A 19,031-nucleotide genomic window follows, 5' to 3' on the forward strand; every position below is an offset into this window, starting at 1 on the left:
TTTGACAAAAATATTTAAAAATAATTGCAGAAGCTCTGATCTGGAAAAGAAATGCCATCCCATATGCTATGCAGTGGTATTTTTTTAAAAAAAATCAAACTTTTCCTCCCCATAAGGTCTTTTCCTAATCTAGATTTCCATCTTCCAAAGCAAACCTATTTGGAAATGTATACCCCATTTTATAGTAAACGTTGGAGTGCTTCAAATTCAGAGTGCATAGGAGCATGATGTGGCACCTGTCTGCATCTCTTTAAAGCAGCTACGTCATTTCTTGGGATTGCAATGGTTGCTATCTTCTGAGAAAAGGAGCAGGAGATAACTTACAAAGGAGTTGTAAACAGGTGCTACAGTCACATTTCCACATTCTCTGAAGCATCTTTTTGGAATCAAATTCAAAGCATTGCAGATCCCTGTTAAACATTGCAAAATCTCTCATCATTTTGTAAATGACTGAAGTTGGATTTCCAACACACACCTTTTTCATTTCAAACAATCTCATTGCCCTTCCATCTTTTAGTTGGTGACAAAGTGCCTGCTGACATCCGAATCATCGAGATCAAATCCACAACGCTGAGGGTGGACCAATCCATTCTTACAGGTAGGCATTCTATTCTGCAGGAGGGAAAGTATTTGTGAACATAGACAGAAGTGAAGTTTGGAAAGCACTAAAGGAAAGCTATAATGAAAGCAGTAAAAATCTGTAGTCCCCTTTAACGGTGTCATCATTATGTGCATGGCATGCATGTTCACAGGTTGAAGTAAGACAGGCATGCTTGTGGCCTCCAGATGGCATGCTTTTTGGTACAGATGAATTTGTGGTCCTGAGTATCTGGTGAACATCTAGTAATCCTTACACCTAGTAATCAGTACAAATGAGGGAATGTGGACATCTGTCCTTTCTGCATTTCCTAGTCTTGCCCTCTTTCTTACCTCAGGACTGGGCCGCATCCTTGTTCGTATGTGTGGTTTGTAACTCAGGTTTATTCCAAACCTGAAACATCTTGTTGGACCATTCATTCTTGACATGTGCAGGAAAAACAAATTTCCTTTTCGCCCCTCTTTTTTCTGCAGGTGAATCTGTCTCCGTCATTAAACATACCGATCCAATTCCAGACCCGAGGGCTGTTAACCAAGATAAAAAGAACATGCTTTTTTCTGTAAGTGTCCTTAGGTCACCTTGTAAGCATGCCCTGCTTCTGGGATGAAGCTTCCCCATCCACATGTCTCTGGGGAATCATTGTGTGTGATTGACAAATGGTAGAAACCTAAATAGATCGTACTATGTTAGGCTATAAATAGGATTCACTGTTTTTGAATGCGACCCAGTAAAAAAACAACACAGCCAGGAATAATTTCTGTCTGATGTGCTACATATTGCTTGTTGGATGTTTGTTATGGAGAAACATTGAAAAATACCTCCCTCCCTCTTCCCTCCAATTGCAACAATCTAGTTTGTTGCAAATTCTTTGGACTGTCCCTTCTCATTCCATTACAGTATATGAAAGCCAGCCAGCCCTTTTAATGCTGAGAGTTGCATTGCCTTGGAGGTAATCTACTGGAGGATAGGCAAGATTGAAGCCAGCAGTGGGTGATGTCACAGACCAAAAAAAACTTAGATGGAATTTAGATATGTAACACATAGACAAAAATGTGTATTTCCTCTCTGATGCTTGCCTTTATTTTCTGCTTCTGTTACTCTCTTCCTCTCGAGCAGACAGCTGCATAGAAGATCTGAACTGATCTCCTGCAGATAGATTTTGAAATTAATCTAAGGGTCACCTATCATTCTGATGATCTGATCTTTCTGGTTGCACACCTTTTGATCATTGTTGGGTTGTATCAGAGGGCCTAACCTGGACCCAAGAGCCACCTGTAACTTCTGAAAAGCTGAAGTATGGGGGCCAGTATCAGGGCTCAACCAAACTTGGGGGACTCTCCTGAATGGGAAAGTAAGAAAATGTAAACAAGCATCTGTCATCAATGGATAATTATATTTATTATATATTTATTTTATTTTATTATATATTATATGATTATTTTATATATTATATATTTTATATAATATATATTATATAATTATATTATATATTATATAATAATAGCCATCAGTGGATATTATCAATGGATAATAAAGAGTCGTTTCAACGAGATGGGCAGTGACAAATCTGATAAATAAAAAAATTTAAAATAATATGAAGACTTGAGAGAAGAGGAAATTCATGTCTTCTTCTGAGAGAGCAGCCCTGCAAGAGACCATGAAGAGTTTGAGAGCTGAGTGGGTATAAATCTGGACTATCATTCTTGCTCATTTAGAAACTGTCAGTTGTCTTTTAAGGATATTGTTTCTTGCAATACTGTATATACAAGATGTAGTTTTTAGTCATGTTCATCCTTGTCTCCATGAGAGTCCAATACCCAGAGACTTCTAAAAATTGTTATCAAATTCCAAGAACTTTTACATAACTGGAGAGTGATCATGTTAACTGCTTAATTTTGATTAAATATAAATGAAAATGAAAAATCAAGTTTAGCTGTTTTCTTGGCCCCACCTATTCATCTACTTTTTTGTGTGAAACCCAAAAAAGCCACTCTTAGGCCACGTGCAGCCCTTGGTCTGTCAGAAGTTGCACAACCTTAATTTAGGCCTTAGCAAGAGAACCTCACCTAAAATGTATTTTCTCCTCCCAAGGGCACCAACATTGCTGCTGGCAAAGCTGTTGGTGTTGTCATTGCCACTGGAGTATACACAGAGATTGGGAAAATCAGGAACCAGATGGTGGCCACCGAGCCTGAGAAGACTCCTCTACAACAGAAGCTGGATGAGTTCAGCCAGCAGCTTTCCAAAGTCATCTCCCTTGTCTGCATTGCAGTCTGGGTCATCAACATCAGCCACTTCAGCGACCCTGTGCATGGTGGCTCCTGGTTTCGTGGTGCCATCTATTATTTCAAGATTGCTGTGGCTTTGGCAGTGGCTGCCATCCCTGAAGGACTTCCTGCAGTTATCACCACTTGCCTGGCATTGGGCACCCGCCGGATGGCCAAAAAGAATGCCATTGTCAGGAGCCTTCCTTCTGTGGAAACCCTGGGGTGCACTTCAGTGATTTGCTCCGACAAAACAGGCACCTTGACGACCAACCAGATGTCCGTCTGCAGGGTGAGTCCTGAGCATTGAGTTGTCTGGGGCACTTGTCATCAGCTCCAAATTAATTTTTGCATTCTCAGTTTGTTGCGCTGCTTCTAGCTTGGTTAAAGAGCTTGATTATTTGAAGTGCTGCTTTTACTTGCTCTGTGTTTGCTGGTATGCTTTGCCAGCAAAACCAAGTGGTTGGAACAGCCAGCTGTGTTTTCTACTGTAGCATTTCTGAACATCCTCACTGATAAAACAGATTTAAAAATGGAGGTAGCATAGCCCCAATCAGAAGAGCTGTACCACCAGGTCAATGGTTGAATTACTGGGGATAGAGGGGAGGCAAGACCCATGTCCACAGGATCATAGAATTGAAAGGGGGTATTTAGGCCAGTGGATCCTATCTCTTGCTCAGAGCAGAAATTCAAACCTCTTCCATCCAGGAGAAAATAGGACATGATAAATAGATTTATTTGAAAACTCCCTTGTTCTACTATTGATCCCAAAATGCTCCTGAAACACCTTATGATTCAGTATCAAACAATATGGTCCCTGTTCTTGGCCTTACACACAAAAGGGAAAAGGGATGGGGAAGGAAAAAAGGAGAATGCTTTTAGGCACCAGATTTTAAAATTTCAGCTGAGAACCAACTGAGCTAGAAACTGTTTGAGAGGAGAAAGAGTCAAAAGAAGCTATAAGATTTAGGAGCTAATAATTCAAGCAAAGAATAGTTTTAGATCCATAAGTCTGGTCTGGAAGCAGCTTTATTATTCAGATAATAATTTTTGCCTTGTAATGGAGAATCTACTTGGATTCATTAAATATATGTGTTTATGCAACTGCTTTTCTCTTTTTCCTTCCAAACTAGACTGGGATTTTAAATCAAAATGCTGAATTTATACCTGAAGTCTAAAAGGGCTCAATGTTGTGTCTTGAGCTTTGTACAAAGTATGACCAAATGAATTGTTTGTGTAGTGTAAAGGTGAACAAACTGATTGTTTTGGTGTTAAGTCCCATATTCCCCGACTTGAATGTTTCTGGTCTCAGAGCACATAGTTCAGGTTGGAATCCGTAACTCTGAAATCAAGTCAACAAAGAAAGACCCTTGGCATGTGCTTGGTGAGAGGAGAATGAAATTGCCAATCTTAAAGCAACCCATAAAGCTGTTTAGGTCACCTGTGTGTTCCTGGTAGTGAATGTGTGAAAAAGGAAATGCCTACGTATTACATACTCGGACAAGCAGCCCCCCAATTCTTCCCACTTCAAGGTCTCAGGGTCTGGCAAGGTTCACTGAAGGGCAAATTGTACTCACGATCAGAGACACTTTTTATTTGTACTTGGTGTCCATCCATTATCCTAGAAAGCTACCTCACACTACGTTGGATAAATATGTTCTGCATCATTTACTAAATTAGGGTTTGTGTAACCATGGTTTTGTGAATCATGGATTCTCATTTGGTTTGCAAATCTCTAAGTCCAAACAGAACAAACTATATTTTGTATCTGTCTATATCTATATTTATATCTATATCTTTATATCTTGTACAATGTGTAACCCAGCCCATTTATCCATCACTGTTTACTCCAACTAGCAACAGTTCTCAAGAATTAATTGCAAAAGCATCAGAGGCTTCTGCGTTTGTAAATCCAGGAGGGAAGGTTGGGCAGCCAACCAGACAGTAGCTATGCAGATTCTGAGAAGGCCAGCTTCCATTTTGGCCTCGTCCTCCAGAAAATCATAAACCACCTGATGCGGTTGCAAGAAATTTGCACACAAACAAAATAGCCTATTGGAGTTCCCTTTTAAAGCACACCTTGGTCACCACCATTTTTCTTGTTTTGTTTTTGTTCCAGCTGGCAAATGCAGTATTTGCATGATGCTTTTCTTTGGGACCAGGAGGCAAATTAGCACTTGGACTTGGGGATGGAATGGGATGGCTCTTCTCTGTTTCCTTAGCAATGCAGCCTCGTGAATGGCCTGCAGTAATTTTGCGCAACCAGTGTGGGGGAGGCAGCAAGCCATTGGATGACGAGCTGATGGGGTCATGCTCAGCATTGGAAGCATCACTTACTAATCAGGCAGTGGGAGGAACAGCTCATCTCTCGAGGAACCTGTTTTTTAGCACTTGCGTATTACGGTGGCATTTTCTTGGTTCTAGTGCGACTAGCAGGTAGCAAATTGGTGCCTTGCCTCCCAAAAAATCACTGTGATGGGTGTCAGATGCTGCACACTTAAAAAACCCAAATCAAAAACATTTTCACCCAGTTTATTTGCTCGCTTCTTATTTACTACATTTCTAGAATGCAAGTCCTTTGGGTGATAAACAAAACAGAGCATTCAGAAGCAATATAAATACAGTAAAAGCATAATTGGATCATTTTAGACTAAAGGATCAAGTTAACAAATGTGGCTGACAGCTAGAGAAGAAAACGGGCACACACAACTTTTTACAACTGCCCCAATTTCAGTTTTACTGTACTCAAAGCAGCCACGTTACCTTGGCATTGAAAAGAGGAAATCCCACAAGTGTTTCTTTCCTTCCAGGGTAGTCAAAATACAGTACCAGTACATTAATCACTAATAAGTATATTACAGCAGTAACAGTTCAGTTTTCAGGACTCTGAAGGTTGCCAAACACAGCTCTTCCCCCTTCCTAGCCGCAGAGCCCCACCTGGGAAAAAGGCAGCCTGAAAATAGGTTTATAATCAAATAAGTTCAGGATTCTGCAAACATTACACTTTAAACATTTTAGACTTCATTCAAAATTAATAGGTTGAAAGCCCCATTGGACCATGGAGTTCACTGGGAGATGCTGGGCCAGTCACACTCTTTCAGTCCAAACTATTTCACAGGGGCACTTTGGGCGGATAAAATAAGTAAGACTTCCTATAAACCACCCTGAGCTTTCAAGAAGAGTGAGCTACAATATTTATTTGATCTATCGATGCAGATAGTTGCTTCACCTGGGGGAGAACAAGTCCGTGAATGTGATATTTTTGGTCTAGTTGAGTAATTGCATATGGTGCTTTGTGGTGGGAGTGGGTGGGTGGGTGGGTGGGTTGGCTGGTTTATTATGGATGTGGCATGTAACTGTGTTTTCAGGGAGGGGTCAAGGTAGCATAATTCTGGTTGTGACAGACTGAGGGAGACATGGTGGGGGTGCTGGGGGGAGTTGCAGGTGAAGGGAGATCAACAGTTTAATATTGATCTCTGTTTCTATCCTGCTGACTCAATCCTGGGTCCTTATGGTTGAATTGCTGGTGAACTTCAGCTCAAGTTGCTTTTGGTAAACACCAGAACTATTTTGATTCATGACTTGGTTGTGGATGAGTAGGCATACATGGCATGTATTCCTGAGACTGGGTGGGTAAAGACAGGATATCACCCTCTTGGAGATCTGCACTTCTGGTTTTCAGATCCTGCAGCAACCATGGGCTTGAGGCGATAGGTGACATTGATCTTATGGCACAACTTATTAGTGACCAGGAGCCCTGCTCTTGATTTGGCAGGATGTAAGTGCCTGCATGTCAAGTCGGGCTGTAGAGGCAAGGGCAAACTGGGTAACCTTCTGACATACTGACTGATCTGCTGTCCAACTGGATCCCTCCCTGGATGCCTTGATCTAGTTTCTGGGCTGAATGAAGTTGTCTCACCCTTTGGTGTTGGGTAATTTCAGTCTCCACGCCCTCAGTTGAACTTCTAGGTGCTCATCATGGGGCTGCCTTTGAAGATCCCCTAGAAAGTGCAGGTGATTCAGAATTCATTAGCCTGCTTGTTGTTGCCACCATGATCATATTAATCTATTTTGTGTGCCCTGCAACCTGAGTCAACCTGTCTGAGGTGATCCTTCTGAAGAAGCTGTGAATGGTGCCTCGATTTTGGGAAAGGAGGGGGTTATGCCCACACTGCCTATCCATCATGGGGCCAGTTCTCTGGAACAGTCTTCTCCTGGAAGCAAGACTGGATTCATCGGGGACTGAATGTTCACCAACAGTATTTTTTGGTACTGTATAAATTGTGATGGGCATTTACTTGGTATTTATTTCTTTGAATATTAGGAAAAATTCTTAATACCATTGGTCTGAACAGCCAGCAGCCTATTGAATAAGGGTTGAATTAACTGGGAGTGAAGACATGTTCTGGGGCAGTGCTTCCCAAACCTGGGTAAATTACCCCAAAGTGGTTTTTCTTTGGGTAATGACACATAAACCCATTACCCATCATAACAGGGACATTTAAATCAACTTAAGTAAAAAGGACTTTCTGATAAGTGGTTTTGGGTAGTGAAGGAAAAAGTTTGGGAAGCACTGTTTTAGGGTTTCATTTCATCAGAGGCAGAAGGGTGTCTGTATCATCCATGATTGCAGAGGGAAGGGCATTGAAGCATGCTCTAGAGAAGGCCCAGCCATATGTGGACAGGATAACTTGTAAAGATATTGTGTGGGTTGCAGTTTCCTTCTTTCGTTATAAAGTCGGTATAGCCTTGGGGCAGCTGCAAGATTATTCTGGAGTTTCATATCTTCCAGGCTTTGTTTGATAGCCTCCTTTGCGTTATCCAATCTCATGTCTAAAAGGAAATCAGGAGACATTCCCAAATGAAGCAGCTTGCCAGCTACAGTTCTGGGCCATTTGGATGGGAAGATGTTTGGCACTAAAATAGGCATTAGCCCTATAGAAGATAGATTGATTTTGAGCCAGTAAGATGTTATTAATTGCCAAGTTAATATGCTAGGTAGTCCAGCCTCCGGTCTAAGCAAAGCATTAGGGACTTATCTTGGCATAGAAAACATGGCTCTAAAAATGCGACTGAATTATTTCATATAAAGGAAAGTTTATATAGGGCTGCAATTGTACATCCTGAACTTTTCCACTGTACCTGTGGGAAATGTACCATTTTTATTAGATTGCATTCATAAAGTGCCACTTCTTTATTGGAAGCAAATTTTATGGAGTCAGCTAATTAATGGCATGCATTTTGATTAATAAGCAAACTAGTACTTCTTGAATTGGATGCCAATTAACTAAAGACCCTGACACCTTGGAGAAGAACCAGTACAGTAGTCTCTAGGCCAAAACTAAGAATAACTGACTTGCTAAAATAAAAAATAATTGATGGTTGGATTTAGTGAGTCAAATAATGGCTCTCTTAGCTAAATATTTATTATTCCGGGCACTAAACAATCCTAGGATAAAGAAAAAAAAATTAATGTTTAACCTTCAGGAGTTCCCTTGTTAAACAGAGGCAAATGTTTAATGGGCAGGAATATAGTTGTTGTTCATAAATTTGCAGACATGTTAAGAAGGTTAAATATTTGCCTGGGTGCTATGGAACAGCCCCTTCTCCAAGGGAGATTATATTTATTGCCAAACATGTTAGCTTCTGCCCTGCCCTCAGCACTGTATAACCCGAGGCAGTCTTGAAAAATTTTTTAGTTCAATCCTGTTCTAGCTAAGGCAAGGTAGTAGCTGCCAGGCAGAGACAGACTACCAATGGCCCTATAGGCATTTGTCTTATTTATTCAATGTCTAGCTCAGTGTTTCTGAAAGTGTAGTCTAAGGACCCCTGAGGGTCCCCCAAGACCCTCTCAGGGGTCTGGAAAATCAAAATTATTTGCCAGCCTATGTTGAAAAATAATACAATATTAAAATCCCATCAAACAATTGTGAAAAGTGGAAGTGTCAGCCTTACCAGGTGGACCAGACAGGCAACATGACCAGATGAGCTAATTCTACTTTATTATAAGGCTACATTAACAAAATTGTGCAAGCCTGAAAGTACAATTCTCCCCCTGTCTCCTTTACATCCTGAGAAATTAGGGAGAGTCTCTTCTGAGCCTCTTGCCCGACCCACTATCCAGCTGTGGACTGTGCTGTCTCTTATCTGACCGTTCCCTGGGCAGCATCTCTTTGCCCTGTCTCCCAAGGTCTTTCCCACATTCCATTACAGGAAATGGCAATGAATGTATCAATTTTAATTTTTAATATGGTAAATATACAGTGGGGCAAAAAAGTATTTAGTCAGCCACCAATTGTGCAAGTTCTCCCACTTAAAAAGATGAGAGAGCCCTTTAATTTTCATCATAGGTATGCCTCAACCATGAGAAACAAAATGGGAAAAAAAATCTAGAAAATCACATTGTCTGATTTTTAAAGAATTTATTTGCACATCATGATGGAAAATAAGTATTTGGTCAATATCAAAAGTTCATCTCAATACTTTGTTATATATCCTTTGTTGGCAATGACAGAGGTCAAACGTTTTCTGTAAGTCTTCACAAGGTTTTCACACACTGTTGCTGGTATTTTGGCCCATTCCTCCATGCAGATCTCCTCTAGAGCAGTGATGTTTTGGGGCTGTCACTGGGCAACACAGACTTTCAACTCCCTCCAAAGGTTTTCCATGGGGTTGAGATCTGGAGACTGGCTAGGCCACTCCAGGACCTTGAAATGCTTCTTACAAAGCCACTCCTTCATTGCCCGGGTGGTGTGTTTGGGATCATTGTCATGCTGAAAGACCCAGCCACGTTTCATCTTCAGTGCCCTTGCTGATGGAAGGAGGTGTTCACTCAAAATCTCACGATACATGGCCCCATTCATTCTTTCCTTTACACGGATCAGTCATCCTGGTCCCTTTGCAGAAAAACAGCCCCAAAGCATGATGTTTCCACCCCCATGCTTCACAGTAGATATGGTGTTCTTTGGATGCAACTCAGCATTCTCTCTCCTCCAAACACGACGAGTTGAGTTTAGACCAAAACGTTCTACTTTGGTTTCATCTGACCATATGACATTCTCCCAATCCTCTTCTGGATCATCCAAATGCTCTCTAGCAAACTTCAGACGGGCCCGGACATGTACTGGTTTAAGCAGGGGGACGCATCTGGCACTGCAGGATTTGAGTCCCTGGCAGCGTAGTGTGTTACTGATGGTAGCCTTTGTTACTTTGGTCCCAGCTCTCTGCAGGTCATTCACTAGGTCCCCCCGTGTGGTTCTGGGATTTTTGCTCACCATTCTTGTGATCATTTTGACCCCACAGGGTGAGATCTTGCGTGGAGCCCCAGATCGAGGGAGATTATCAGTGGTCTTGTATGTCTTCCATTTTCTAATTATTGCTCCCACAGATTCAGTCTTCCCAGCCTGGTGCAGGTCTACAATTTTGTTTCTGGTGTCCTTCAACAGCTCTTTGGTCTTGGCCATAGTGGAGTTTGGAGTGTGACTGTTTGAGGTTGTGGACAGGTGTCTTTTATACTGATAACAAGGTCAAACAGGTGCCATTACTACAGGTAACGAGTGGAGGACAGAGGAGCCTCTTAAAGAAGTAGTTACAGGTCTGTGAGAGCCAGACATCTTGCTTGTTTGTAGGTGACCAAATACTTATTTTCCACCATGATTTGCAAATAAATTCTTTAAAAATCAGACAATGTGATTTTCTGGATTTTTTTTTCTCATTTTGTCTCTCATAGTTGAGGTATACCTATGATGAAAATTATAGGCCTCTCTCATCTTTTTAAGTGGGAGAACTTGCACAATTGGTGGCTGACTAAATACTTTTTTGCCCCACTGTAGATAAATATAACCCATGCAAACAAACACTTTTTGGGGGCCTCCATAATTTTTAATAAACATTACATAATTTTATTAAACATTACAATTAAAAAGATAAAAACTAATACAAACAGGGGACGCAGTGGCGCAGCGGCTTAATGACGCTGAAAGTTGCCGGCCAGAAATGGTCGACGCTTCAGCGGTTCGAGTCCAGCCTTCGCATTAGCAGGGTGAGCTCCTGTTTCCTCCCCAGTTCCTGTCAACCCAACAGTTCAAAAACTCACGTGAGTAGATAAATGGGTACTCTCACTCTGGTGGGAGGAAAAATGCTGGCGGCGCCTTGCAAAAAGGAGTTGGGAGCAGTTGCTGGTAAGCGCGAAAAACCGTGCGCGCCCGAAAAGGGCGCGAAGCAATGGAAACCCCGCCTCCTGCGCTCGCCAGCTGGGCTCTGCTCTAGGAAGGAGGCTCTGGCAAACCACTTCCGAAACACTTGCCTTGAAAACTGCAAAGACTCGTCAAAGCAGTCACTGCAGAGTCGGTAACGACTGAGCGCAGATTAAAAAAACAAACTAACAAACTAAAAAAGAAAAGAATAAAAAGAAAAAAGAGAAAGTGCAGAAAGGAAAAAAATAGAAAGAAAAATAGAAAAGAAAAAAATAAGAAAAGAAAAAGAAAAGAAATATATAAAGAAATGACTTCCCCCTTCATCATAATAAGCATAAACAATTTTAGTAACTTATCACCTTTTCTTAAAATACAACAAATGATCTCTTCTTCCCATATCTCAGAGTCCTCCATAATTTTCAAAAGTGGGAAGAGGTCCTGAGAGGAAAAAGTTTAAGAAACACTGGTCTAGCCCATGGTAGGACTTTCAGTTCAGCAACTTTTGGAGGCCACAAATTTCCCATCGCTGTTGTAAGGTAATGAGTAACAAAAAGGGCCTGGACATCTTAGGATCGCCCTGTTCCCACAGTGCACGGATCACCTTGGCCACAGCAAGACGAGTCATAGCTGTGTTTCCAAACTCATCACTCCCAGTGACATTCCAAGACACTGAAAACAGACTTTTAAGAAATCTAAGAGGTTCTCGATGTTAAACATAAATGAACAAAAGCATCATTGTCCAGCAATCTGTTGTCAGTGGTACAAAATTCAGCCTTGCCAGGAAAGGTGAAATGTCAGGCAGTGCAATGATATAATTGAATTGTTCAAGGATGTGCATTTAGAACAGGTATGGCAACTTGTGGTCTTTGTCCTGTATGTGATGCAAGGTAGTTTATTATTATTTATCGTTAAATCTGTACGCTACCTGACTCTGGGCAGCTCACAAATAGATTTGATATGTATGTAGCATATGCTTCAAAAGTTGCACATCAGCCATTCTTCCTGTAAGGAACAACATCAGCAGTTTACATGGACCCTAGAAATGAATCAGTCACTAAAATAAGGGATGTGAAACTAGAATGTACTTATCTATCTTGACATCTGCATTTTCAGTCTATTGTTTTGAAACTTAAAGACCTGTGCATATTTTATCAGAAGCAACTCTCATTGAGCTTCAGTAACTCTTCCAGCTGTGCACGGAGGGACTACCTCCTAAATGTTTCACTGCTTCATATTTGTATCTGCAACTCACATACCTGTTCTCCTAACAGAAACTCAGAAGTATAATGAAGATAAGAATAATAGGGCACTGCTGTTGTGGTTTGTGGTTTTGATGATTTTAAGGTTTAAATTATACAACGCTCAATAATAAGTTGGACGTGACTTGGGCAGTTTTTGCCAGGTGATGAAACTTGTAGGTATCGAATAATCTCATTTCTAGCAATCACTAAGTAAAAGCAAAGACCTATTGAGAACATTTAAGTAAAGCTCTGTTTTATTTTTCAGGAAATCCTACGTGCTTTTGATTTTTTGGATTTGGCTAGAAGCTCTGATTTATCAAGCTGAGCTTTTACTTTGCAGTCTTAAAGGTTAAATTGTCTCAAATCATTAAAAATATTCAGGTCCCTGCATTTGTGAATTCTCTTTGTCAGAAATAATAGCTCAAAGGGGCAGAGAATCATTACCAAGAAAATAAAATACAAAACCATCTTCCCTGATAGTTTAAATCTGTCTCCTCCAACTATTTCAAATTACAACTATCACACCCCCTTGCCATTGGTTGGTTGATGGGATTTGAAGTCCAAAATATTGGGAGAGCTACAGGTAGCACATGTCCAAAATGGGCAGCTTTTTAATGCATTCATTGAGAAGGGGGAGGGCCAAAGTGATGTGTTCAGTGTTGACATGGCCCCATCATTCAAGCAAGTGGGGTCAGGATGCTCTGTTTCCCCCCTCCCTTAGTTTTGGGTGTATTTGGTGAAAACTGATGGCATGGTTTCCCAAACACAGGGAGTGGTGGGTCTGTGGATTGGAATGAAAAATATTTGTACTACAGGCTGCCTATCTCTGTATAAAGATTGTATTAACAGTGATTAAATTGGACAACGTATGAAGACAAGGACCCAACAACCCACTTATTTGAATGTCTTTGTTTATATTGACCCTGGGCATTAGACAGCGAGAGTAAGGCTTGATTAAGAGAGAGTTATGCCTGGTGTTTTTCTTCACATCTCCCCAAGGCAAAGGGCTAGAATCTTAAATGAAAACTGAAGGTTTTGGGAGATGCAGGGGTGTCCATGGAGTAGTCAGAAATGTCAAGAGGATGGCCATGAAGGTCCACATAAAAACAGGTAGAGCTTCGATTGCACCTTCATCTCCGCCTTCTTGACCTTTCTTTTTACCAGACCTTCCAAACATCCATGGGGAGATGTCTTACAAACTGTTGGCTGTGATGCTGTGCCATGGCAGTACATGCAAAGTCCTGGGTACCCCACATAGGTTGACCTTAGACATTTTTCTTTGTGTGAAACTACACCTTTCTTTTTAACAAAACAGTCTACACCCTTGGATGTAAATAATTAAAAGACTATTTAATGGCCAAACTCGTAGGTTGCCTTCCAGGGTGTGCTTTGCCTTTTATCTCGGTTTGAACAATTGGTTTAATTCTTCTTCTTCCCCAGCTTAGTTGCTGCATGAATGTGTAGGCTGTGGTCAGCAACGTGATTCATCTTCCCTCTCCCTCTCCCTCTCTGATTTCATAGGCAGGGCTATTTTTATTTAGCGCTGCTCTGTCAAGGAGACAGTCTAAAGGTATGTTGAGAAAAACCACGTGGTGCCACATTCCTAGACATACCACTTAAAAGGCAAGGGAAGAACTTCATTTTTCAGTTTCTCCCTGTTGGAAACTCCTTGTCTCCTGCCTCCAGCAATTGCAAAATGCTTTGTTTACATTTTGTCTATGAAGATGTTGGAGATGGTCATCTGTCAATCTCCCGCTCCATCCTCCACGTCTCTCAAACAGGGGTGGGCATCCAGGGCCCCTAGGTTAAGAGCCCTTTGTACATTAGCCGTTCAGACTATGAGTTCATGATTTGTTTTTCCCTGCCAGCCTGATTCCTTGACCCATCTGACATTTTATATTTCAGAGAGAGAAGTTAAAAAAAAACAAACCCAATAACCTGTCAACAACTCCACCCACTACCACTGACAAAACATACCTGAAGGAATGTGATCTTCAGCCAAAACAACAACAGAAAAAAAGTCTTCACCTTTGTTCTACTAGAGCATATTTTGTTCCTTTCCTTAAAAATAAACCTTTCAAAACCTGCTTTTCACAGCACAGCCCTCCTTAGGAATTTCACAGAGATGCCTGTAAAAATCAGATGAATAATTTACCAGGCTTGTTGCCTAATTAATGAGCAGAAATAAAAACAAACCAAAAAGAAGTAGAAGAAGAAGAAGAAGAAGAAGAAGAAGAAGAAGAAGAAGAAGAAGAAGAAGAAGAAGAAGAAGAAGAAGAAGAAGAAGAAGAAGAAGAAGAAGAAGAAGAAGAAGAAGAAGAAGAAGAAGAAATCTGTATCCACCTATGGGAGGCAGACATGTTTAAGACATTGTCCACATCCTTTTGAAATCAGTGGGCATACGTAGCCTTGCTGAAAGAATTCTTAAGATGTAGAGCCCCTGTCAAAAAAATTCCTGTTTCTGTGAATGGTATAGTAGATAGTAAATGGTGAGCCTGAGAACCAAGCCTTAAAATTAGAGCAAGGTTATAGTTAGAATCTTTGATTATTCAGGCCATTTTTCCTAGTATATATTTACTGGAATTAAAGTAGTGCTTGGTGTTTGATTTTATGATTTGGAAAGGGCACCAGAAGCCACAGTTCCAACCTGAAAGTAAGTGCTTGCTTTAAAAATCCTATCATATTCCTGCATAGCAACCTGATCTCCTGTTGACCAGCCTCATATTTCCAGGCCCCTTCTGAATGCCACGTTCTGGGCTACTTCATCCCCAGGAGGCTTCCTGTCCCACCTAAAGTTTTATTTGTTTAGGAAAGATGTTTTCATTTTTTTTTAATAAAATGTAAACTTATCTTGAATTTTAAAATATTGTATTTATAAAATTGGCATCCTGCCCTGCAAAGCAGTTTTCCAAGGCAGCTCGTAACAACCTAAAATCATCAAATAAAACCTAGACTCTTAACATACACACAAAACAACCCAGTCATTAGAAAATGTAGCACTAAAATTGTGCAGCAATAAAAGCTAACATTCTGCAAAGAAAAGCACCAGCTTCCAACATCATCTGTATTTCCGAGAATGCTGCTGACCCTAAATAATCCCTAAAGCTATTTTAGGATATCAAAATAATGGACAGCTGTAGTCCAGTGCTTTTTTGGAAGTGTGCACGCATGTCTGAAAAAAAAGGAGGCAGTAGGACACATTCTGAGGGAAAAGGGCTAGAATTGTGGTAAATTGATGCTTTGTAACTTTACAAATACATTATACAGAGTTATCATCTCTGGGCTGCAAAAATCTGAATAACCAATAAATGGCAGGCTAGGAACTCTCTTTCCCGTCACCTAGTGGTCATCTGGATACTTGCAGCCCAAACATGGTGGCCCTATCATGATAGCCATTTGGAGGATTGGCAAGATTCCCTCTTCCAGCAGTTGTGTTGCATGAGTGCAAAGAAAATGTTCTCCATTTCCAAATACAGCATCCTCATGAGATCAAAAGATGTTGCCATAGACTACATCAGCTTTCTCCCACCTGATGGATAAGGATATCAGCTCCCACAATCCCTGGCAGCATGGCTGTTCTGGCTAAGGATTATGGGGGCTGAAATCCAACATATCTATATGGCACCATTTGGGGGAAGACTGGGCTAAATTCTTGCTGTTGGAATTAGAACTGATTGTTGGTTTAGGGAAGTGTTTTTCAACCTTGGCAACTTTAAGATATGTGGACTCCAACTCCCAGAATTCCCCAGCCAGCATGTTTTCCATTTTTGCTGGGGAGAATTGGAAAAGGTATGTATTTATAGCCATGTTCCTCTCCCTGGGTTGGGTGTCACATTCTTAGCCAATATTTCTAGGCATCATTTGTGTTTCTGGCTGTGTGATTGACTTAATCCTCCTCCTCCTAATCTTTTAATCTGTTCTGGAAAAGCGGAGTAAGGGAGCTTTTGTGTCTAGATGCCTCCTGGCGGCCTTTTTGATTAAGCAAATTGCTTTTATCTTTCTATTTGAGTCCCCACCTGATTAGCAAGGTGTTTACCGTATTTCTCTGAAAGGTTGATGATGATGAATTTAAGTCAGTTCATCCCCAAAAGAAGTAATAGGCAGAAAAAGAAGTGTAGATCCAGACCAGAATCGTGGGCAGTGCCCAGGTTTCCTGCTTTGTTAACCCGTTGCCAATGTCAGCTGAACCCCTCTCCCCATGATGAACAGGTACAGGTGGCACACGTATACAAGTGTGTGCCTACGTATGGACATATATATTTTTCCAAGAAGCTACACTAAAATCCTACAAAATAAAATGAATGTCTACTAATTGAATTAATGACTACCAATTAAAATCAATTGCTTGTAAAATAAACTACCCACTGACAAAATTAATTTATCCTCATCTGTGCATACTAACTATTCTCTCTCACGCACACAGAAACACACATGGGAAGGGAGGGGAAGGGAAGGTATCAACTGGAGAAGGAAGAGCAACCTTGTCTAAGCCTTGCAAAAGGGGGTTGCTTCATCAAGCCAATAGTCCCCCCCCGCAACATCTTTAAAAGCATTCACTTTTGCAAAAGATGTTTGTAAACCATTTTCACTTTTTGTTTTTTCAATAATGACTTTTATTATCAGCAAATGTAAGACACACACACACCCCCTTCACTTCACAGGTCATTATTTGTGGAAAAAATACCCAGGACTTCCTTTGGGTCAATATACTATTTTAAGTTAAATATTATTTAATTACTATTTAAAACACAGTTTTAATCTGCTGGGTTGGTGATGGGCTGGATAGTAATAAGATGGGTGGTGACTGGAGGCAGAGGAGTTGCTTCAAAGACTAATCAGTATATCACATGCTGGCTGGGGATGCTAGGGGTTGTAGTTCCAGCATACCTGTTGAACACAAGTCAAGGAAGCTGATTCTGGAAACTCTTGCTGGGGTGATTTAGTCCTGACATCCCCAGAAAGTTGGCATGGGGGCAGTCCTTTCTAAGAGGCTGATTAAATAAAACAGAGCTTCCACCTGTGTTAAGCAGGTCTGTTTGGATCACGCACGGTTCAGAGAACCCTTGGTGGTGTAATTGGAAGCAACTACATCTAAGTGAAACTGCAGCTGCTTGGTGCTTTGAAGGTGGTGAGAAGGATCTCCTACCAGCATCTCTGGATGAGTGAGCAATTTGGTTCTGGGCCACTAGAGTGTTGGAGCAGGCGCACCTTGTACCCATACACCTGTTCAGGTAAACGGGCCCTTGTGTGTATACAGAAGCTGCATGCAGATGGCTAGACTCCAGGTCTCTTTTAAGAGGGCTCTTGATAATAAAATACTTTCCTATCTGGTTTGGGGATTAACCGTCTGCTCTTTCCACCTCTCTGTTTACCTTTTGATGAAAAGTGGGAATGAAACCACACACAAAAGGGGGCAGAGAAGAGAATATGATCAGATCTCTTCGTGCTGAACTTTCAGCATCGTCTTTTCTCGCCTTCGTGCTTTGTTGACAGAAGAAATAGCATGCAAAGCTTGGTTGCTATAGGATACAGAACTCCTTTCCATACGTTGTGGGCCAAATCCTGAACTGGGGCTGACTTCAAAATGCCCAGGCTGGTACAGGAATAACACAGCCAAGAAAATACAGGGACGGACACAGGGTCAGGGAAGGAGACTGGTTTCCAGAAGTGGGAAATCCCACCCATTGGAAAAATAATTATTCCAAAACTCTGTAGTTTAGGAAAGGGAGGGAGGGAGGGTAGCGTGGTTATAGATAATGCTACTGTGTGAGCAGAATAAATATAAAAATGTAAATTTCTAAATTCACTATGTGCTGGGTGCTTATTTTAAATGATGGAAATGCTGTTGTGAAATCCCCATTTACTTACAACTGATATGCTCAGCCATAGACTGCCTGAGACCACGTAACTCCTCAGCCTTGCAATTTGTTCCAAAACACACACATGGGATTTGAAGGTCTGGTAGCTCAGTTAAAACAGCACTGACACAATGAGTTCAGTAAGAAATCAACAGGGATGAAAGTACAACATTCAAAAGGTGAGCCTTTTAAAATGCCTAGGAGAATTCGACTTCTGGGCATCAGAGGAGCATTTAAGCAGAAGGGAGCCCATAGCTGGAGGGCTAAAGAGGGTGATCTGAACACTGGAGTAGCATCAACTCATTTGGGTCATGCTTGAAATGCCTTTCTACTGCATACCCCTTGTAGGTTCAACTCCCATTGCTTCCAAGCTGTATAAATGTATATTTAATATAATTTTCTTTTAACTCATGACCATAGATACTTCAGCAAACTTAAACTTCGTCGCAGTTAGTTAGAAGCCACTATTTTGGGAGGGGGAACCTCCATTTTGCTTCCAAGCTGATGGTACACAATCATTTGAGTCTGCTATGAAAGGCCAGGATATTGAGAAGAACAAATAAGGGAGATCAGGAGTCAGATCAGGAGGAACTAAGCCACAACTTCCAGCAACCCCAGTCATAGGCCATTGGTGAAATATGCTGGGAACTGTAATTCAGCAATATCAGGTAGGATATACAAGAATTTAGAGCAGGGATGGGGTCTTCTGTGGATTGCTCTGTTGTTTTTGTACACATTTTAAAAAATTGCAGCACTGGCTTTTGTTTTCAGCAACTAAGCATCACGTTGCTTTTCCCCATTAATCATATTCCCTTCACTGCTTTCTCATTGTTTGGAATGTTAACCAGGTTTCAGCAACAGCGACAGGCCCATTT

At 41.1% G+C, this 19,031-nt stretch overlaps 1 protein-coding gene across 1 annotated transcript in view; it reads left to right on the plus strand.

Annotated features, from left to right (window-relative positions):
* Positions 1 to 19,031, plus strand: part of ATP2A3 (ATPase sarcoplasmic/endoplasmic reticulum Ca2+ transporting 3) — a 133,734-nt gene that overhangs the window by 78,400 nt on the left and 36,303 nt on the right. Inside the window, exons 6-8 of the mRNA XM_088152196.1 lie at positions 518 to 598; positions 1,072 to 1,157; positions 2,690 to 3,154. Coding sequence (XP_088008322.1) covers positions 518 to 598; positions 1,072 to 1,157; positions 2,690 to 3,154 — 632 coding nt within the window. The remainder of the gene's footprint in view (positions 1 to 517; positions 599 to 1,071; positions 1,158 to 2,689; positions 3,155 to 19,031) is intronic.

Source organism: Python bivittatus, unplaced genomic scaffold (genome assembly GCF_059951505.1).
Source record: "Python bivittatus isolate LINGU-HERP-01145 unplaced genomic scaffold, Pbiv_v1 ctg000690_np1212, whole genome shotgun sequence".
Lineage (NCBI taxonomy): Eukaryota > Metazoa > Chordata > Lepidosauria > Squamata > Pythonidae > Python > Python bivittatus.